This window comes from Lygodium microphyllum, chromosome 16 (assembly GCF_053477565.2).
Source record: "Lygodium microphyllum isolate KBCC chromosome 16, Lygodium_microphyllum_v1.1.10, whole genome shotgun sequence".
Taxonomy (NCBI): domain Eukaryota; kingdom Viridiplantae; phylum Streptophyta; class Polypodiopsida; order Schizaeales; family Lygodiaceae; genus Lygodium; species Lygodium microphyllum.
The window spans coordinates 102493467-102516500 of record NC_141150.1 but is presented as its reverse complement, the minus strand read 5'-3'; the positions used below and the strand labels follow the sequence as shown (position 1 = coordinate 102516500).

At 45.8% G+C, this 23034-nt stretch overlaps 1 protein-coding gene across 3 annotated transcripts in view; it reads left to right on the top strand.

Moving 5' to 3' along the window:
• Positions 1–23034, top strand: part of RST1 (ARM repeat superfamily protein) — a 198476-nt gene that overhangs the window by 111590 nt on the left and 63852 nt on the right. For all 3 annotated transcript variants that reach the window (XM_087696145.1, XM_087696142.1, XM_087696144.1), the window contains exon 8: positions 4713–4813. In XM_087696145.1, the coding sequence (XP_087552271.1) occupies positions 4713–4813 (101 nt within the window). The remainder of the gene's footprint in view (positions 1–4712; positions 4814–23034) is intronic.

Below are 23034 nucleotides of genomic sequence, written 5' to 3'. Positions count from 1 at the left end.
TGTGCCCCATTGAAGCTCAAAAACCAACGTTTGCAACCCAAGGACCTCAAAGCGAATTTTGGTTGGCGGAGGTTTCCTTGTGTCCCAAAGCATACAAGACCTGTTCCTATTGAGGGAGGCCAACCGGGGCTCCACCAACACCTCGCGAAGGGTTCTCAAAACCAAAGGAAGAAGTCGCCAAAGATGTGCAGGAAAATCAACCACCTCCACCCAAATTGGGCATGCTTGCCTAAGCAATTCTTGAAACTCAGCCATAGGCCTCCATGGGACTATATATACTAGCTGATCATCCATGAAGAAAGGAATATGTTGCATAATGCGAGCATGCATATTCGGGAAATGAAAAACGACCTCAATAAACCCTCTCGGTCCATCATAAATCTCTTCAACGAGAGGGGCTTGCACTTTCCTTGAAACATCATCTTGACATGCATCAACACTGACAAGCATGGATTGCATCCAAGCATGAATCCTAGTAATCAAAGGAGTCCTCCCTCTAAAATAAAAGATGGTTGTCCTTTCATGGAAAGTAGCAATCTGCCGTAAAACTAGGTCAGTTCCCATGACAACAACCATTTGATCCCCTTTTGGTAAAGAGCTTGCATTACCCTCGCTGGCATGAACATAATTTGGCATAAGATTGTTGGCAGTGGCAAGCATAAACTGAAGAGACCCATCAATTTGTGAGCAAGAAGCATGAACATCTTGCTGAGGCAAATTCGGAGCACATAAAACCGGTTCATCAATTGACATCTTATGACGTTTTCCCATCTTATCCCCATCCATCAATTGCCCAGAATCCTTAGCCAACAAGTCACCATCCGATTCTGCCGAATCTTTATTATCCCCATGCCCTATATGCTGGTCGAGAAAAGCCACATCAATACCATTTGACACCTGCATATTCGCCAAATCAGAAATCTCTCTCTTCTCTCTCTCTCTCTCTCTCTCTCTCTCTTGTTGAACTCAATCTGTGTGCGCCTGTCTATCTCACTACTGAGGTCACACATGAGCTGAACCACAGATTTTCGTCTGCTATGTCAAAGCCTTGCACATCTAAGAGCCGGAATTGAGAACAACAGTATTGTATAGGGCTGCGTAGGTCTGCCCTTTAAATTCTCTGTAGGTCGACACTTGAACAATGCCCACCACCTTCTCTCCGTGCCGCCAGGTCACAGGGTTGTAGGGTGACACCCTTTTGAGCTTCGTCTTATGCGTGGCTCAGTTGCGTGGCAGGTTGTCCATGTTTGCAGGCAGGTCATCACTAATCAAATTGACGTTTTTGCAGTGGTGGAGATGGCCGCTGTAGGACTGTAAGTCATCACACAAATTTGGAGTTCTCCTTTCTCTCTCTCTCTCTCTCTCTCTCTCTCTCTCTCTCTCAGGGTGTGATGCTCACAGTAGGATGCTACTGCTCAGAGCAGGGTGATGGAGGAAGGTAGGTCACACTCCAGTACATACACTCATTCTCTCTCTCTCTCTCTCTCTCTCTCTCTATATATATATATATATATATATATAATCTCCAAGTGTTTCTACAGTCTTGCTTCGATAATTATAGCATTCAGATCAACAAAGGCTAAGAAATTTCAGATTTCTTTAAGGCTAAGAAATTTCAGATTTCTCCAAGTGTTTCTACAGTCTTGCTTCGATAATTATAGCATTCAGATCAACAAAGGCTAAGAAATTTCAGATTTCTTTGATGTAAACCTTAAATCTGCTGTAGAAATTAGGGTTTAACAGCAGCCTCGGGAAGTGTGCCAAAAATTGGAAGCTCGTAGACTTGGATTCAATAGGGCTGAAGCTGTTTTCTGTCAAATTTAAGTGGAGGGCTCAGCAAATCAATGAATTTGGTGCATTTTCCATCTCCATCAAAGGGGGGTGAAGGCCAATTGATTGCATGAACCAGGGGGCAAATTAGATTGAAGACTTGCTGCATTTCGGACAGCAAGGGGAGTTGGAATACTGAAAGGGATTGGGAAAATCCCATTGTACATCAACTTCTTCAATTAAGTAAAGAAATACCAAATGGGGCGTCAGTTTTGGGACCAACAAGGTGTCCATTGTCCAAGATTGTGAGTTAATTTGCATTCTTAGTTTTGTAATAAATATTATTGCTGTAACTAAGTTGTAATCAGGGAATTATCACCCATCTACAGAAGGAAGGCTAGTTTCAACAAACATGTGGGATGGTATTGTATGAATTGTATTGTAAGCAAATGGAATACAGCCCTGCCGGGACTGTTGTTCGTTTCCCATCCCCATGTTAGAGCCCCCTCATGGTGATAGGGGATGGCAATTCTTGGTCCCGTTCCCTTTCCCGTCCTGTTCTTAAAACCTATCACATGTTACTTTGCTGCCAGGTGTTAGCAGCCACACGTTATGAAGAGCAACGCTACGCATATATTGCAAACAGTAGCAAGAGCCACTAGCAAGTGCAGATGCTAGACACTTGTTATCAGCTCGCCATGGCAAATGTAGCAAATGCAAGGTCACAGGGTGGCTGAAGGGCACATGGCAGGTCACTAGGTCCCAAGTTGCCACACAATCATAAAAGTCAGCAAGAGTCACTCCTATTCAGTGCCACAGAAGCATGCCAGAGTTGCCAACCCTCTAGGATGCTGGTCCGTGCCACAAAATACTAGCTTGCCAGCAGGAACACATGATTCCACTCTGCGGTCAACAATGCCACAAGCAACATCAACACCAACATGACTGACAAGAAGTGCGGTTGCCCAAGGGATATATGTGATGTCACTCTCTGATCAACAATGCCATGAGCAACATCAACACCAACATGAATGACAAGAGCGGTTTCCCAAGGGATGTCTCTCTACGCTACTAGATGTGACTCCACCAAACCTTCCAGACATTGTCTTGAGCTCTTGATACAAGGCAAGATACCAAGAACCAACAAATGCAAGGAGAAATATGAAAGAGGAAACTCAAAAAAATTTAGTGGAGGGAGGAGCGGCAGCACCAATGAACAATGCACTTATGAATAGAGTGTGAGATTACAAGGGTGTCTATACAGTAACATGTGGGACACTGCACTAGAGAACCCACATGAGAGTGGGCTGGCGCCCCAGATGATGGACGATTGATCAACTAACCTACAACAAGAAACCCTAGCCCAAGGCGCTTTGATGTCCCTTGGACTCTGATGGGCTCACAGGTTGTCATACGTGGAGGCTCCCAAAATCCCAACTATTGTTACATTAAAGAGGGAGGTTAAGTAAAGGCCCTGGAATATACAACAGATGAATTCGACGAACGTAGGTTACTGTGCAACTAATTGAGCATGGCTGACAAGGAGCAGCAACATGGATCAATGGGTTAAACAACAAGAGCAGAGTGCTTGCATGCAGTGATTAGATACAAAGGCAACCGTGTTGCTGTAAAGAGTAGATTAGGTTTTCTTGTCAAAGCCAGTATGAATGTTGCTGAAATCCAAATTTGGATCGTGTTTGTCATGATGAAATCTGCCTTTCTAGCAACATAACTTTTTCTGGTTTTGCAGGTCTTCAGTTTTTGCTCACAAGGTTTTGTACCACCCACAAACAACATTACAATTTCCTGCATTCATCATGCGTTTGTCTCAGCTCAACAGATTTGTGATTTTTAGGGTATAGAACTTTGTGATCTGGCTCTGTTAAATTATGCTGTCACAGTTTGCTTTGTTTTACTATCCAATGGAAGAAGATACATGCAATGGAGGAGATCATCAAGTGAGTTTGGGATCTATTCAGTTCAGCTGTTCAGTTTTCCCTCACAAAGTTCTACCAGTTTGTTTGAAACTGAAGTCTCCAAAGATAGAATTGTAGCAGTTTGAGAGTAGAGTTTTGGATTGGATTCACACATAGTCACAATATAAAACACAAGGGAACAGAATCTGACAGGCTTATTGGATCATCAAAAGGACTGTTTTACAGATCTATCTGCAGATCCAGTAGAGGGAAATAAATAATGCTAATTCTACCTGATGGCATCCAGCTCAGTTGACATTTCCTGGCCTACTGCTTTTCAGTGTATTAGCCCCTAAGACAAACCAGTGTGGATTATGTGTTGACACCTTATGTCTACTTCTCACTAGTCCATACCTAAATGTTTGAAGTATTCAGAGCCTGTATACACACTATACGAATGTCATGAGTTGGAATGAAAGTGGAGAAAGAGAAGAACCCATGCTAGGAACTCACAAGAGGGAGGTTAGTAGAGGGGAGAAAGAAGAGGTCAGAAGTAAGAGAAAGTGGATGTGAGGGCTGTGACAGTGGTGGTGTTGGACATGTATCATAGACAAGGAGGTTTGAACATAGATTTAAGAGAAAGCATGGTGAAGCTGGGGTGTTGGAGGAGAGCTGTTAAGATATAGGAGTGAGACTGTGACCATGTTGATTTTTTCCAACAGAGTTTGCACCTTGTGTTTTAGGGGCGCCTGCTTAATGTTTCAATTATTTAGATGGCAAGAATGCTTCTTGACCAATAGCTCGGGGTTATGTTTTTTAATGTTGATATCTCCTGTTTCCAAACAGTCCGTACTCTTTTAACTTTCATATTTCATGTTTCCAAATACTGTTTACTTGTGTGAAGTCTGCGTCCCTTTCTCAGTGAACGCTGTTTTGTATGCATTTGTTGGATCTTCAAGTGCAGTTAATCTGTTTGCTCTTGTTGCAATGATTTTAGTGTGTCTCTAACTGATGTGATAATTTCAGCTAGGCCTGTTGAAAGTGCTTCCTCATTTAGCACTTCATCCAATGTCAGCTTCTATTGTAGCTGAGGCTTTGCAACCGATGCTGCTTCCAAAATTCAATCCGTATGTATTTGAACCTCTTTGCTGTTATGCCATTTTTTCTTCGTGTGATCGACGCTTCTGGTTTGCTAGGTAGTCTAGTTTTAGATTTCCTGTGGGCTGTACTGGCATAATGGGACCAACTGTTTTAAGGTTGCAAGCATCCTTGAAAGTTTACAAACAAAGCAATGACATAATCAGCAGATGCCAAAGTGTTAACTGATGACATAACTTTTGGTCATGTGTTACATTGTTGCAACATGCCTTATGTCATGCTGGAAGATTAGAGAGTTAATAAATGGAATACTTAGGTGGGAAACTGTTGATTTGCAAAATTTGTTACCTTATTTCTTTACATGGTGGTGTTTTTCTAATAATTGAAAATATTCCATTTTGTGAATAACATCTGAAAGTCCAAGACTTCTAGCAATCTGACCAAGATTTCATGTTTGTTCAATGCATTTGCAGGGTACCACTAAACTCCTTTCAGCAAAAGTTCATGTGATTATATAATATGAGACATTTGATGTTTGTCACTATCGGGAATGTATTGATTGGCTGATAGCCTAGCAGAACTATTTCGGATTGGCAAGTTAGGTCTTCCTTTGCAGGCTAAGAGTTCTACAATACATAACTTGCACCTAACCAAAGAAACAGTTGCTATGCCAAAGATAAAGTCCTCTTGGCTCATATTGTTCATAAGTTCACCTCATGGCTCAAAAGTGGAGCTGCATGTGTTAGATACTTGTTATCGTTACCACAGTGAACTTTGTTAGTCATTATGAGGACTCCCCATTATGGAATTCAGTTTCACAGCCTCGTGTCCTGAAGGACTATTCAACCATTGCAGGGGAGCATCATCTGCTGTGATGCAGTCAAAGGCCATGTCTAGTGAATCTAGCAAATTGTCAAATGTTTGCAAGTTCCTGATCTGGCTTGGAGTTGTTTCTTGCAGAGAAGAGCCCCAAGGTAACTTCTGTTGGCTTCACTCCCTCCATCACCAGGTTTGGCTCTGCCTCAGCCGCCATCACCACCCTAAGGAGCTTGCAGATTTACACTGTGACATGGAGAGTGGGCTGGTCCACGTCCCAATCAGATGTCATCTCAGAAAAAGAAAAGAGTGGACAGTCAAAGTATATCAAAGATACTACATGTAAATGCTTGTCTATTGCAGTAGCAAAATGCCTTGAACCTCAAGATCCTAATTCCTTAAGTTTAGGCCCTTAAAACCACAAACCCCAATCCTGGAACCCCTAAGCCCAAAATGGAACAAAAGCCCAAAAGCCAGATCCAAAATCCAACATTTCAAATAACTTGAAGCCTAAAGTTGAATTTACGACTTATGACATAGAATGAAGGGTCCTACCAAATGAGATAGTTCTTTCTTCATAAGAGGAGAGATGCTCCTGGAAGGTTTGGGCATGGATCTAATGTTGCTCTTTCTAAACGGAGGGAGCTCATTATGACACTAGTTATGATCCCTTTTGTTAAAGCATGTTATATTCTTGGAGATCTTCCGGTATGAAATGCATGCTATCATTGCAAAATTTTTACCCTTTTCTGTAGTAGGTTTTTTTCCCATGTAGCACAAGTGAAAATACCCATTGCATGCGTATCTGTTTTTGCTCTCTCTTTTTATTTTCGCAATGAGTTGTTATATTATATCATAGAAAAATACAGAAGAGTACAAAAATCAGGGCAGGGTCATTGAAGCGACCACCCAATGCCAAGAAAGTAAGTAATCTCTGACCAAGATATCAGCATGCTGTATAAGATCAGGTTGCCATTGGAGAAGTCCCTTAAGCTTCACAACATGACACTGAATGCTTGAGGTGGCATAAAAAATGAAGGCATTGTGGTGACTCAAATGTGCCAACATCCCCAAAATCTAAACAAGTGAAAAAAATATTCATATTAGGTTGCTGGACCATGATATTTAGTTTTACCGAATACCCAATCAAGAGGACGCATCCTAGTCCCCACCATAGCAATCCAAATGTTCGAGAGGAGGGCTCAAATCTTCTGAGCAAAGGGGTAGGTGATAAATCTATCATTGTGCGTAGGAAAGGTGATCTGGGCTGACGTGAAGATCCATCTCAGGGACGGCCTCCACTCACCACCGAGCCTCGGTCTATAGTCTTGAAGACTCTCTTGCAATAGGACCTTCCATGTCTGCCCTCCTGGTGTGAGGCCATGGACAACTAGCTTGCCCAAGAGGGCCATACTCTGGTACTCTGGGTCTATGATCCCCAGGCCTCCCTCTGATCGATGCCGTATGATGGTCGCCCACGCCACCTTGGCCCTGGAATCCTTGGAGCCGTCTGACCTTAAAGGAAATTCCGCACTAGGCGGCGAAGTTGTACTACGTAGGATGAGGAGAAGCACCAACATGAGGCGATGTACGAGGCCATCGCTAGGAGGACCTGGTTAACCACCAGGGCTCGGCCAGCTAGTGAGAGGCGAGCCGTGCTCCAGTAGGTCAGCTTCCTCCGAATAGAATCGAGGACTAGAATAAACTGCTGGGCGGGAAACATGTCGAGTCCCACCTGGAACCCAAGGTAACAGATGGTTTGTCCTCTGCTCACCCATCTAAATCCTAGGTGGACGCCCCACTCCGTGCTAGAGTCCGGGTCTGTGAGGAAACCAACCGACTTTTGCGAGTTGATTTTTGCTCCCGCTACAAAACAAAACACTTGAAGAGCCAGCCTCACTCTCTCCAGCATCAACTCATTGTCCTCTATGTAGAGTGCTGTATCATCTGCATACTCTTAAGTCTAATAACTTAGTCTCCTCTCTCACGGCAAGTCGGAGGCCGTGTAATCCACTCACACGTGACCTGAGGAAATGATACATTGCCTTTGCAAAGAGTAGGAACAGGTACGGGGCCAGGGGACAGCCCTGCCAGACCGATCTCTCTAGTCAAAACTCCACCCCTCGCCTGCCACACCTATGAGAACCCTGCTAGTGGCCGATCTATAAAGTGCGGAGACCCCGCAAATCCAAGCCTGGGGGAAACCCAACCTCGCCATGTTGCCCTCTAGGAAATCCCAGTCCACCCTGTCGTAAGATTTCTCGAAATCCAAGAGTAGTATGGCCAGTCTCTGCCCACTGTGTTGAGCCCACTTTGTCGCCTCAAAGAAGGTGAATACATTGTCTAGGATGCTCCTATCGTGAACAAAACCTGTCTGTGCGTCATGGATGATATTTGGAAGCATGGGGCATAGTCGCCTACCAATCATCTTTGCCAGTGCTTTATACCCATTGACAATAAGGTGATGTCTCTCCACTGGGAAAGCTCCAACTAGTCTCACCCTTTGGGGAGAATACTGATAAGGCCTGTTGAAAGACTCCTTGGCATTTTCCCTGAATTGAAAATCTCCTGAAAGGCCATCAGTGGGGGGTCCTTCACGACCTCCTAGTAGGTGGTAAAGAAGGCCTTAAGAGAGGCCATCCTCTCCCGGGCATTTTTGCCCGTCCTGTGTATGGAAAGCCTTCTCTAGTTCCTTCTCTGTGAAGGGGGCTAGAAAGGAGCATTCCATCTCCTCTGTGACGAGGGACGGGATGTGATCCCAGACCTGTTGTCTACATCGCTGTCCTCTAGCTGAGGCCGTCTCCTGCTGGAAAAGGCGTCTGTAGTAGTTGGTGGCAATTTCCATCACCTCGTCTGGGCTAGACCGAGTCCTCCCATATTGATCTCAAAGGCTTGGTATCTGCTCTCCTGAGGTGCGAGGCTGGTGTACCTGGAAAAACTCCCTGCACATCGTATCACCCTTCCGCGCCCAAAAAGCTGCTGAGGTGCGGAAAGAGAACTCCGAGCGTCTGTCGTCTAGGCTAGCAATGGGTGCACGCGCGCGCGCCTGCTGTGTGTGGAGGGTGGGATCCCCTGGTGCCTTGTGTTGTAATCTTTGCGTGGCTGCAAGGTCCCGCCAGAGTGCTCTCTTCTCCTCCTAGCTTTGCTGCTTGGCCTATATGGCTGCCTCTTGATAGATTTTGCTCGACTTGGTTAGGACCTCTGCAACCTCCTTTGTGATCTGGTCCCTCCTGCCCCACTCCCTGGTCCAAATCTGCTCTATCTGTCTCGTCACCTCGTCCCTCCTATAGATAGAGTCAGGCATCCGACAAGATCGTGTGTCTAGGGCAGATGGTGGGGGATCAAGTGTCAAGAGAACCGCACAATGGTTAGACAACGTGGTGCCCACTAACTGCCCAATCTAGCCTCCACGAGAGCCTCCCCACTCTCCTACATAAAACCTGTCCAACCACTCCAGCAGGACTCCACCTAGCTACCTGTATCCCCAAGTGAAGTCCAGTGACCTCTCCCTCCTATGAAAGGCAGGGTCTCTCCAGGCATCGCATGCTCCTACTGCCAGTAGAAAGACCTCCCATGCCTCCTGCTCCTCCCTAGCCATGCCCTGGTAGTTTCTGCCTCTGCCCTTTTGGTCCTCCAAAGCCTCCAGGTTGTTGAAGTCTCCTCCAACGATCCAGGAGTCCACCTCTGGGAGTCCATTCGCGATCTCTACACATAGAACCTGCTGCGAGCCCTAACTTCTGTAGGGGCATAGACGTTGAGGACTCCAAGGCACGAGTCCCCAATATCTAGTCTGATCCATAGAACCCTCTCTGCCACTATTATCCCGTGGTCTCGAACACAGGCAGTGAGACTCGGGCCGATAGAGGTGCATACGCCTCCACTCCTGCCATGGGCACCTATGGCATGCTCCCAGTAAGTACGTGAGCTGCGCGGGAGTACCTTTCCTACCCGCTGGGCCTGGGTGGGCCTGAGCTTGTGCTCATGTAGAAGTAGGATGTCGATCCATCTAGCAAGGGCATGATGTAGCTCTTGTTGAACAATCAACTTTCTGGAACCACGTGTCCCATTGTAGTGGAGACTGTTCACATTCCAGGATGTAAGGTGCAAGCTCATGGGGAAACCTGTGATGATTGACCGAACATGCATCTGTTCGGTGTGGAGGCTGCTGATGAGGAGGAGAAACTATGGGGCATGCAGGTACGCTATCCCGCAGGTCTGGACGACGAACTCCAATTCCCCATGGTGGCCCTTGGCTGGAGACCATAGGGGTGATAGATGCTCCAGGTGGTAGTATCAATGCATCTATCAGCCATGCTGAGAGTCGTGACTCTGTACATTGGTAGAAACAAGCCGCCTATGCCAGGGGCCACTCAATCACATCCCATGGAGCTCTCCATTGTGGAGGGGCTCGAAAGATAATGCCCAGGTGTGGGATCTCTGCACTAGCCCACCAGTTTATGTCCATCATGCAACCAAGCCACTGCTATGCAAACAGTGCTAGTCCTTCTCCCATCCACTGGGAGATGTGATTCTCCATGTGACTCTTCAACTCCTCCTCTATCTGTGTCGTCGTTCAAACCCCGAAGTGAGAGGACTGAAGGAAAAAAGCATAGTTTGGTCCATCCAGTGGTGCTAGTAAATGGACCTTGCCCCTCCTTGACTTACGAAGCACAAAGATCCTCTCCTCTAGAGGCAGTGGGAACTTTCCGTGCTCCGCAACTCTCAGGGCCACTGCGGAAGAACTCCTGTGGTAGCAGCTGTGTTTGTCCTGGGAAAGTGTGACAAGCGGCAGGGGCAGATGAGCTGGCGGCTGTGTGGGAGGGGGAAAATTGTTGGTGTGATGAGGATGTAGGTGTGTGTGGCTTATCACCTCCTGTGGGAGGGGGGGAGGTGGGTTTGGGGGGGATCACCTAAACCGGGGGCGGATTGGGGGGGGGTGCTCGGAAAGGGGGGTGGTTGGGGGGAAGAAGATCAAGGGATGGTGGGATGGTTGGAGGTAGGTGGCGGGTGGGGGCGGGAGCAGGTAGCCCTCGAAGGAGGGGAGTGTGGTCCCGGGTTAGTGGGGCGAGTATGGGAGGTTGGGGGGGTGGGTGTGGGGGCTGTGGGATCTTAGGTGAGATAGTGTGTGGCACGGGTGGTGGATGTGGGGGGCTGTGGTCCTGCTGGGTGGGGCGGGCAGGGGGGTTTCGCGAAGTGCTCTGCCGAGGGGGCGTCGCTTGCCCTGCTGCTCGCTGGTGTGGAGGCTGTGTTTGAGGAGTTGGCTACGGCCCCCCCTGCCGTCTCCCTCTTTGTCATCTCTAGACCCGTATGAAGCCTTTAGCATCCACGTGCGGGCCTGTCCACGGAGCCGCCTTGACTCCGAAGCGCGTATAGTTAGCTGCCTGATGCCCAAAGTCGTGGGAGCCCAGGCACTGTCCTGGTTGCTCGATCATTGTGACCTGTTGCCTAAAGGAGTGACCTCCTGCCTCAATCTCTCGGAACTTTGGTATACTCTTTGTGTCTTTCGCGGCCACTCGTATCTTGGGACTCCTGCAGCTGTCACTGCATCCGTGAAGGAGGCAAGAAGAACTGTGCCGAAGAGCCGTCCAAAGTCCTCCACTAATTGGTGGTACTCTACCGCTAGTTTGGGGAAAAGTGAAGTGACTGGGTGTTTGAGAAATTTGCTGTGAAGCTCAAATGTCTCCACTATGAAGCCGTTGTACCAGGGATCCATGTAAATGACCCCCTTCGTGGAGACATAGGGCAAGCTCTCCACTAACTCATGAGCTCTGTCCGCAAAGGTGAGATGAACCATGAAAATTCCTCGGCCCATGAGGACTGCCTCCACGATCTACACTGTCCCAATGCGCAGCGTGGAGTGAAGCCAATCCCGAATCTGGGCCCTGGATGGAGAGTCTCCTATTACCTGATTGAAAATTGCTGTTTCTTTAAGCTCCAACTCAGTGGCACAGATGACCAAGAGCTATTCCTCAGAGAGGACAATGTTGAGCTAAAATATGCATTACTTGCTAATTAGCCTCTTAAACATCCCCAAAACACTCTAAAAATGCTCTTTTAGAGAAAAAACCTAAAACGGGGAGCGGTTCGAGAGAGTTCAGTGGAAACCCTAAAACGGGGAGCGGTTCGAGAAAGTTTAGTGGAAACCCTAATTTTTGGGGTGCCCTTCCACATCTATAAATAGACAGCTGCCCCCTTCAGCCATCATCCTTGTTTTGCAGGTTACACTAGCCCACACACCCTCTGCTGCTGTTGGCGTCCAGTTTCCAGCCTACAGCCCGCCTCCATCTGCTGTCCAGCCATCATCGACTGCAGCCACATCATCTTCAGCCTGTCCATTGCTGTAGACGACAGCTCACAGCTGCTGGCGACTGCTCCAAACTGTCCCAGACTGCTGTTCAGCCTGCTGTCCATCATCTCCAGGGTCAGCCAGCCTGCGTTTTCAGCATTGCAGGCCCTGACACTCTCAGACACTGTTTTAGCCTGCTGTTTACAGTAGATTGTGCACAGCTTCCAGCCCTCAATCGGTGGTACACTGCTGCGTTTACCAGTTTCCAGCCTCCAGACTGCTATGTTTTGGTGACCAGCCTGCTGCCATTCACTATTCAGCACTCCTACACTCTGACTGGTGGTCACAGACTTGGGATCTGTCTTCGGTGGACGTCACACTCCAACATTGCTCTGCCCTTGAGCACACTGTACACTCTTACATTCATTTACAACATTCATTCACTTCAGAGTTGTGTTCTCTCTCTCCCTTCTTCTGTTTGTGTTTGAGTTTTGAGTTTTGCATTTAGGGTTTGAGTTTTGCCCTCTGTGTCTGTGTCTGTGTCTTTGTGTTTCTGTTGTGGTCGTACACTCTGTGTGTCCTCAGTGCAAACCCTAGCAGTCTTCTTAACATGGTATCAGAGTTGGTGCTCTTGTAAAGAGTATCCTGCGGATATTGTTGAGAGCTAGTCTTTGTGTAAGGCACACAATACGACTCGTAATCGAATCACAATGTCCCAGACACCTTCTTCTCCAGTTCCTATGATGTCTTATTAGGCTTCCCCATCATTGGAGGCCCTGAGACGGCATTATGGACTCGGTGAGGAGGACGACACTCCAGCTTCACCAGATTTCACTAACATGACAGAGGAGGGCTTTGAGGAGTACTATCGCAACAAGTACGGTGATGTTTACACCCCTCCTACCAGTTTTGCTACCACATTCGGACCGGTTGGTGAGGCTGGCTACCTCTCTGATCATGGAGGACATATGACATTCGGAACGTCTCGCAATCCATCTTCATCATCTCCGCTAGGTCCAATGTCAGGTTTGTACAATTCTTTTGTGTTGCATGAATCAAAACCCTCGCCTATTTCTTCTTTTGAGGTACAGGATCCGGATGGCTTTGCGTATGTGAACTTCAATAGAGGGGGCTCACGAAGCAGACGAAATTCAAGTACATCTACAACTTCTGTTTCATTTGAGCATATTACACATACTTCTCACTTCCCTCCCATCCCACCCTCTTCTATATCACACCTTGATCATCTCTCATCATCTTTTCAAAATCTTGGATTATACTCCACATCTGCATTACACATCCTAGGGATTGGATCTACCATCTCTGCTCCTAGCACCTTTTCCTTCTCCATCCCATTCTCTACCTCTTTGCACCATGGTACTTCGTTAGGGGGAATGCCACCCTTTAACACAGTGCCTCTCACCTTTCAGCAAATGAGCACACTCATCACTCTTGGGTTGACTGTGATGGGTATCCCCCTCACTATCCCCAGCTTCACATCTCCCATGACCACTCATATGCAGGGGTTTCCATCCTCAGCTTATGGTGCGTCTTCATACTCTCCTTGGGTTACACCTACGCAGGGATTAAAATCTTCTGCTCCCCATGTTCCCATCCCATCTCCTTGGGTTTCTCATGTGGCTATCATGCCTATGCCTAGTCAGTCCATTCCTACCTATGGATCCACCTTGCACACTACCCGCATGCTTGGTGGGCACTCTGAGGCCCGTTCCCAAGTGTACTCCACTCCCCCATCCTACCCCCACTACACTTTTTCACACTATCCATCTCCAAGCACTACCACTCCTGTTGCAACGGCCAAGAATGCCTTCACGGATAAGACACGTTTTAACGGGTCAAATTTCACTACTTGGTCGAATTTCATGCAACAAGTGCTTGAGTCTCAGGGTCTTTGGGACCTCGTCATTAGTCTAGAGCCTATGCTAGACCCTCGACTAGCTCACCCTGACTACATCCGTCAATGGAGAGTCCGTAATGCTACAGCCAATGTTGAGCTGATGCAGGGATTGCTTCTTGAGTTTCACTCTCAGTTGCAGCACTTTCCGCTCGCGTCAGAGCGTTGGAGTCACCTTCTTGACTGCTATGCGGCTCGTGATCGTACTCAGCGCATCAATCTCGACTTTGAGCTTCAAGAGTTCTCTCTTAAGAAAGGGGATGATCTAAAAGTCAAGCTGGCTAACTATAGGCGGTTACTTGCCGAGTTCGCCACTACTAGCTTCCCAAAGTTAGATGACGATCAGGTTACATTCTTCTCAAATAAGTTGCCCTCAAAATACTTCAATTTCATTCAACACATCATCTCTCAACCTCGATTGCCAACCTTCTACGAGTTTGAGTGCCAGTTCTTGCGTTACGCAAGGTTGCATGATCAAGTCCAGAAGAAATCTTCATCACAGTCTTATTCAGAGTAGAGGGGGTCGATTGCTTCTTGTTTGGGAGGGAAAACCACCAGTGGCAAGAACTCGATAGATGCAAAGGCAAGCCAGGGTGACTCCTCTTCCTTTGATGGAACCAAAGAATCAAGACCTATCTGGCAACAACTCCCTAAGAAAAACCGGTTTTGCACACACTGCCAAAGAGCAGGCCATGTGGACGAGGAGTGTCGCTCCAAGGCCCAAGGTCTTCCACCTAAAAAGCCTCAGCAGACCGCTGCGACTTCACAGTCCAGTGGGGCTACGCCTTCCGCTGTTGCCCCATCTGCTTCTCTAGCCCCCACAGTGATTGCTGGACATGTGGCACCCGGACAGCCTCAGCGGCCATCCTTCTCTACTCTTGAAGGATTAGTTGATTGGTCTGCAGGTTCCGATCCCGTTGGACTTCATATATCTATCTCACCTTCCTCTCCACCTCGTGAGGCGTTCCCTTGGCAGAGCCCTGCTACTGGACGTACGCAATGGTGGCCACCTTCTTAGACTAGCATGTCTCTAGGTTCTTTCGGATACCCTAGGTCAGTCTAGCATTCATTTTTCGCACTCTTAGAGTCGGGCCCATAGGATTTTTGTCTCTACATTTTAAGTCTTCCACTGCATTTACTCACACACACATACATATTTGCATCTTTGCACTTGTTCCTTTAGTTAGCTTTTCATTTTAGTTTAGTTTTGTTTTTGGAGCATCTCACTATGATTGCAGACTTTGATATCCTTTGCAGGTTTTGTTTTCAGTGTAGGGCTAACATGCAGGTTTCCCCAGTCCTACTTGGGCTAGAGACTTGGAATGCGCATCATTCCTTCATGGTTTCATCATCCTTGGAGTTTTGCTCTTCTACCAGCATGGAGGCTTCCCCTCCCGAAGCAGATCGTGCAGCATCTCTCTTGATGCTATCATGGCGGTAACTTCTACCTAGCTCTTCCAGCTGGAATGCTTCCTCCTCCTCTTCATTTCTTATGGTTCTCGGCACCACACGAAGACCGACATCAGGCTCCTCTTCCTTCTTTGGCATCTATATCCAGGTTGAGAGGGGATTCCTATCCTTCTTGGTATTCTATACGCTTCAGCACTTTGTCTTCGATATCGGCTTCTCCCCCCTGTTGTACCTTACCCTTTGCATTGCATGATTTCATCATCTTTGTACTAGGGCGCTTGGGCAAGTAAATAATTTTCCCATGAGGGATACTGCTCAAGTGGCACGTGTTGCATGAGCATTCTTCAGTATGTAGTATACTTTGTATCTCATTGTGCAGAGCACCACTTGCGCAGATCTTAAGCTGTTTCCACCGGCGGCTGTTGTTACCACACCACCATCCTTCTTCATCATGGATACCTCATCACCTATTTTTCCTCGTCATTGACACCCTGAGTGGATAGGTTAGCTTGTACTGTTTTGTGACACGTTAATCATGTAGGAGTTGTGGTGGTGGTAACTTCTGTCGTCTCAAGATTCCTAACAGACATTGTTCTTATTGCAAGGTGCATGAGACGTGTCATGAGGACGTGAATTTTGGTACTTTGCTTAGCATTTGATAAAGTGTTGTTAATCAAATGAACAAATGTGACTTGCACATGTGAGGTGCAAGTTGATTATTTTATAGTGTGGGACCCAAGAACTTGAAATATTGATTGGTGCCAAAGGCAAAAGTTGTAATAAGCTATGTTTGAGAGGTACTAGGTGGTACCCGGTGTCAGATTTTGGCCTTGACCAAATTATTGGCCACTAATCTTAGTGTTGACATTAGAGACTAGGCATTAATTAGTTAATTAATGTTTGTCTAAGGACTAATAACTGCTTAGGGATACTTGAAAGGCAAATTGGCCTAGCCAATCTAATTATTGGTTTGTGGAATTAATTTTTTGAGTATTAGAATAAAATTAATATTTTGAAAATTAATTTAATAAATTGAATAATGTTGAAAAATGGGATTAGGAGGCTGTCACTTGGAAAAACTTGCCCATGCAAGTGGGGAAGTTTTTTTTGGGGCTGTGGAAGTCTATTTCAACCATTTTGAGAGAAAAGAGGGCTATTAGAGAGCAAGGAGATGTTGCTGATGTGATTTGTAACCATCAAGGGCCAATTCTATAGTAGGTGATAGTTGTTTGGAGCCCTCTAGGAGTAGGTGACAGTAGCCCAAGGCCCTTTTGGTAGAGGTGACAACATACATAAGGGGGAACAGCCTTTCTGGTGGTCCTAAGTTGTAGGTGATAGCTTTCATGGTTGTTTGAGTAGGGTAGCAGTAGTTTTTAGCCTTTCTTGTGATGAAACTCTGAAATTTCTCTTTCTACAGCATTCTCTCTCATCCTTCAGCCATCTCTCAAGTTATCTTTGTAAAATCTAGCTATTTGAGTCATCAGAGGTGGAGATATTGAAAATAATCTGCTGTAAACCCTAATTTAAGGCAGATATTAGGGTTTGACAGCCACCTTGGGATGCATGCTTAGAATTGAGGGCTTAGAACTTGAAATCCAACAGCTAAAATTAAATAATTTTAGGGAGATTCAAGAGGCCAGCTAATCCATATCAGATTTAGGGCTTACTTTTTCTTTCAAGTTGCAGGGTGAAGGCCAATCCCAACCAAGGGGCAAATTGGTTTGAAGGCTTGTTGGTCAGTTTTGATAGTAAGAGGCACTTGGAATAGCGGAGGAGATGAGAGAATCTCAGTTGTACTCCATCCATTTGCAATAAAAGTTAAAGAAATACTGCAAGGGGCACTGGTTGGTGCTAACAAGTTGTGCATTGTCCATGATTAAAGTGGTAAAGTGTGCGTTTTCAGTTTATGTGAATTTTGTGCTTGCTGTAATTGTTGATTAGTCAGGTCATTACCACCCTCTCTAAGGAGGAAGGTTGGTTTCATGGCGTCTTCGAAGATTTATCCTTTCTATGCACATACGTACAAATGGAATCCTTGGTGCTTGAAGATGGACCCATCAATTGCTGAATTTCAACCTTCTTGCCCTTTTTATGTTGAACATCAACCCATCCTAAATAATCTGGATCTAAAGAAAGCATAGGCTGCTTGTCATGAACCACATCTTTTTGTAGTGTCTGTTTCCTTGCGAGCGGTGCCTCAACCATCAAATCAGAATCCACATTATGAGAAATAGAAGCATCCTTTTTGTTCGAACACTTGGCCATGAAACAACCAAGTTTGCCACAAGTGAAGTAGTGACCAGCAAAGGTGCCTCACTTAAGGCTAAAGCACAGTGGATGCATACTAGTGCAATTAAGGCGCAGCTAATTAGGCCTTTTCCTTGAGGTGTCCCACAACATGCATAAACGACCTACCCTCATACTGCGAGGGACCAACACAGTACCAATAGCTGCCATTGCATCCCTTAGTAGAGGCCAATAAACTGCAGGGCAGCTTTCTACTTCAACCCACACTGGCCATTCATGTTTAAACAAACATTGAAAATCAGCAATGGGTCTCCATGGTACCATATGCACGGACTGTCTATCAAAGAAGAGGGGCAGCTTGCCCAAAAGATCATCTTGGCTCATGGCGGTTGTAAGCACAACCTCCTTGAACGCCCTGGGTCCCACAAAAACCTCTTCAATATAGGCACACCTTAGAATGGAATTCAACCACCTACAGATCTAGAGTATGACTGGGATCTTGCCCGTGAAAAAAAGTATGACTCCACATTCATAAAAACAAGAGAAAGATCAAATCACTTTTTGTGTGTTGACATGCACATCCACAATGCAATGTCTTGTTCCTCACAATTTGAAAGGTTATTGTGATTGTGCGGAACATATTCCCCCAGTAATGAGTTAGCAAATTCTAAAAGATGATCCCAATCCAATTCGGGGGGATTGTCAGAATGATTGGCTGCCTGCGCATACGAACGTGGCTGAGATTCCGAAGGGGCAGGACTTTGAGCGACCATCATAGAAGCATCGATCTCATTTTTAGTGCTTTTCACTGCAGGCGGGGCGTCAGTGCATGGAGCCATTTCCTCAGCCATCTCCTCAGTACATGGGACCATTTCCTTTTCACCTTCTGAATCTAGCCCCAAAGCATCGGCCACCTGGTCTATGATGGCCGTATTGAGCTCAGACACGATTTGTTTCCTGCATGCTCAGTCTCACCCGTCTGTCTGTCTGCTGTGTCAAAAAGATGACGTCTCTGATTTGAGGCTGAACTCCTTGGGCTGTGCAGTCTGCTGGAGGTCACAGCCTGATTACGTACCAGTCTGCTGGAGTCTCTTTGTACGTGACTCCCTGTGAAGATTCCCTCCTGTGTGTACTGTAGACCTGCACTACTGCCTGACTGTGCAGGGGTTGCAGAGGCCTCATTACTGATTGCAGAGTTGTGTTCCTCTCTTAGGGGTTTTGGTGGTCTTGGTCTGTCCTGGGACTGCAGAACTGCTCGTGGCTTGACCATGTTGCTGGGGCTGCATACACATGACAGCAGGTCACACATCCCAAAGCTTAACTGGATTGTGTGTTTGCAGGGCTGGACGTCTGGATTTTTACAGGCCTAGAGGCCACGTCTGCTTGCTGTACAGAAGCCTCTGTGTGTGTATGTGGGTCTTGCTGCCAAACCTGGACTGCAGGTCAGCACTAATGCAGGAATACTCGACTGCCTTGTGTGTGTTGTGCTGCCCTGCAGAGTCATTCTACCCTGTTGTGTTTATGCTGTGCATATCTCCCTGCCCTGCTGTGACTCTATTTGTTGCAGTCGCCCTGTCGCCTGAACTGCAGCACAGTTAATAGCAGCGGCGCCTGTGAGATGCGTTGTGTGACATTAATGTGATATTTAATGTGACATTAAGGTCACAAACATTGAATGTGACATTAAAGTGACATTTAATATGACATTAAGGTAAATCAAGGGGAACACGCACGAGGATGACCATCCGGGCTCTTGGGCACCCGAACGGGGTTAAGGGGTGCCTAGAAATAAAGAGAGTCCAAGAATAGTAGGACTCACCAAGGTTTGACGGCTGGCAATTGGATCACGATGGTCTGGCCAGCAATATACTAGGCAAGGCTGGGAGGTGAAAGGAATGACTCGTGCTCATCCATCCCGACTGTTTTCTTCTGGCTCATATTTTTCTTCTGAGTCATTTGCCATTGGTATCAGAGCCGACGGGTCTAGTCGTGTGGATCTGTGAAGTTCTTCAACGAAAAGGCAAAGTCGACGGGTCTCGCGGTTCGTTTTAGTCGACGGGTTTCAGTCGCCCCGCTATTCGTTTCAATCGACAGGTCTTGCCTCGTCGACCTGTGAAGCCGCTGGTCTAAAGTGCTTGGTGACACGTCACATAAAATTTGACGTGACGATTATCTACGTCACGTAATTTATGGAGGGGAAGCTATCTTTCACATCGAACGCCGTATGCTGGACAGTGCGCCGTCGAATCCTGGCTTGAGCCTTCGACTGCACGTTTTGGAATTTTTCTCACCAGCCTCGACTACACTTGCATCACAAGTACAAGCTCAGCAGAGAACAAGTTCAGGAAAGAAGCATTGATGGCCTGCGTGATTATTAAGAAGGGGGTTGAATACTAGTCGTTTCTACAAAGAAGCTCCATTTCTTACGTGACCGACTTTGTTCGGGCGATAAAATTTGTTCCTTACTCTTCGGGTTTATTTACAAACCAGCAACAACTGCCTGCCATTAAAATCAGGGAAGTACTTTACTTTGTATGCAAATTTCTTATCTTTGCTTTCCAATTCCAGTGTATTAATGGCAGAAAAAGGGAAAGAGAGAGTAACGGAAGGTTCTAGTTCTGGGGACCACCCTATGGTAGATCCCCATGAACCAGAGATGCAAGAAGAACAGTGGGAATAATTTTTTGCTACACGAGAACAATTTGATGATCTTACTGCTCGTGTACAGGCTCAGGGGGTTCAAATGGAATTTTTAACCCAAACACTTCACTGAAATAAAATCTCAATTAACTTTATTGTTAGAAAGAGATAAAAATAAGATAGAAACCTCGGATGTCCCATCTTCATCGAAAGATTTAGATGTGACTATGGGAGATCCTAAGGAACCCCACCATAAATTGAGGGATAATCCATTTCTAAAGGATATGAAACCCCCTCAGTTTCACGGGGAGGAAAAAGATAGAAATAAAGATACAATCTTTAATTTCCTCCAAAAATGGGAAGATTTACATAAACTTAAAAATACTCCACCACATCTCCAAGCATTGGAGGCTAGTTTAGGAAAGTATAATATAGTAGCTGATGCACTCAGCAGAATGCCCATCATTAACAAATTGAGTTTTACTAAGTTCACTTCCAACTTGCTTGAATCTTTAAAAGGGAAATGCCAGGTTGATCCGGCATATTCCAACATATGGGAAGCAATACAAAATGGGGATCCAAATGAAAGTGCTTCTACTGAGGAAGGAATATTTGATGATGTTCAACAAGGAAATGGAGCATCAGGGGTTGCTCAAACTGGATTCAAGTGGAAGAATTTTACCATTGATAATGGTTATTTACTCTACAAAGGTAGGGTATGTGTCCCAAAAGATATAGAAATAAGACGCCAGATACTCTTTGAGTGTCATGATACCCCTAGCGCGGGACATCCAGGAGTTAATAAGACTTATAGTCTTATAAAAAGGCAGTTCTATTGGCCTGGAATGAATAAGGACGTCCTTGACTATGTGGTCAAATGTAATAAATGCCAGGTTAATAAAGTTGAAAGATTGAAAATGGGAGGACTTCTCCATCCACTAGAGATTCCTTCGGGAAAATGGGAGAGTATCTCCATGGACTTTGTTGTTGCTTTACCTAGAACACAGAGGGGGCACGACTCTGTATGGGTGATTGTGGATAGGTTAACCAAAATGGCTAGGTTTATTCCAACTTCAACTGATGTTAAAACACTAGAATTGGCTAGATTGTTCGTAGAGAACATATACCGGTTGTATGGCCTTCCGGCAAATATAGTTTCTGATCGGGATAGAAAATTTGATAGCCAATTTTGGCATGCGGTATTTAGGAAATTGGATACTAAACTTAGCATGAGTACGGCGGATCATCCGCAAACAGATGGGCAAACTGAAAGGGTTAACCAAATCCTTGAAGGTATGCTTAGGGCATATGTAAGTAAAAGGCAAACTAATTGGAAAGAGTATTTACCGATAGCAGAGTTTGCATATAACAGTGCCAAGCACTTTTCCACTGGATATAGAATTTTGGCGTGCGGTATTTAGGAAATTGGATACTGAACTTAGCATGAGTACGGCGGATCATCCGCAAACAGATGGGCAAACTGAAAGGGTTAACCAAATCCTTGAAGATATGCTTAGGGCATATGTAAGTAAAATGCAAACTAATTGGGAAGAGTATTTACCGATAGCAGAGTTTGCATATAACAGTGCCAAGCACTTTTCCACTGGATATAGTCCATTTATGTTAATGTATGGGTTTCAGCCCAGAGCTCCTTTTGCAGTAGGACTGCGTAAGGAAAAGGTTCAGGCAGCTAAAGACTTTTTGGAGGATATGAATAGTATGTTAAAATTTGCTCAAGAAAATATTAAAAAAGCTCAAAATCGAGCTAGAGCATATGCAGATCCTCACCGAAGAGACATCTCCTTTGAAGAAGGAGAATTGGTCTATCTTAAGGTGCTTGAACAAACTAAAACTATGAAAAAGGGACAATGTCCAAAGCTTTCACCGAGGTATTGTGGTCCTTTCATAATACTTAAAAAGGTGGGAGAATTGGCTTACAAGCTCCAACTACCTGCTGGTAGTAAAATACATCCAGTTTTTCATGTAAGTAAATTAAGGAAAAAGCTGGGTGATTTGGATAATTTAATCTTAAATGATGACATTGACGAGCTATTAAATGACCAATCTAATCCACATGAACCAGAAAGAATATTAAATGTTCGTAATAGACGAACAAGGAATACTATTTATCAAGAATGTTTAGTTAAGTGGAAAGATTGTTCCGAAGAAAGCTCAACATGGGAGCGAGTAAGTACTTTAAAGAAAAGGTTTCCCAATTTACAGTTAGACCTTCCAAGTATCGTTTTCGAGGACGAATCCGATTCTAAAGGGGAAGGAAATGTGACCTTAATGTGATATTTAATGTGACATTAAGGTCACAAACATTGAATGTGACATTAAAGTGACATTTAATGTGACATTAAGGTAAATCAAGGGGAACACGCACGAGGATGACCGTCCGGGTTCTTGGGCGCCCGAACGGGGTTAAGGGGTGCCTAGAAATAAAGAGAGTCCAGGAATAGTAGGACTCACCAAGGTTTGACGGCTGGCAATTGGATCACGATGGTCTGGCCAGCAATATACTAGGCAAGGCTGGGAGGTGAAAGGAATGACTCGTGCTCATCCATCCCGACTGTTTTCTTCTGGCTCATAGTCTTCTTCTAAGCCATCTGCCACGTTGCCCCCTTCTTGTCCATAACACAGTCAAACCTAGCCAGCGTTGACAGGTCTGAGCGCATGGTACGAGGCCGCCATCACGATCATCCTTCTCCCCACCCCCCCTGTAATACAATCGTCCCCCCTCTCTCTCTCTCTCTCACACACACACACACACACACACACAGTTGAATGACACCACATACCCCTATGAGTGGCAATCGCTACTACCTCAAATATTGAGTTGCGGTGTTGATAGTGGATATGTCTACTACCTCAAATCTTGAGTTGTGGCATGCATGGTTTAGCTACTTCAAATTTGAGGGTTTAATGTGCACGCA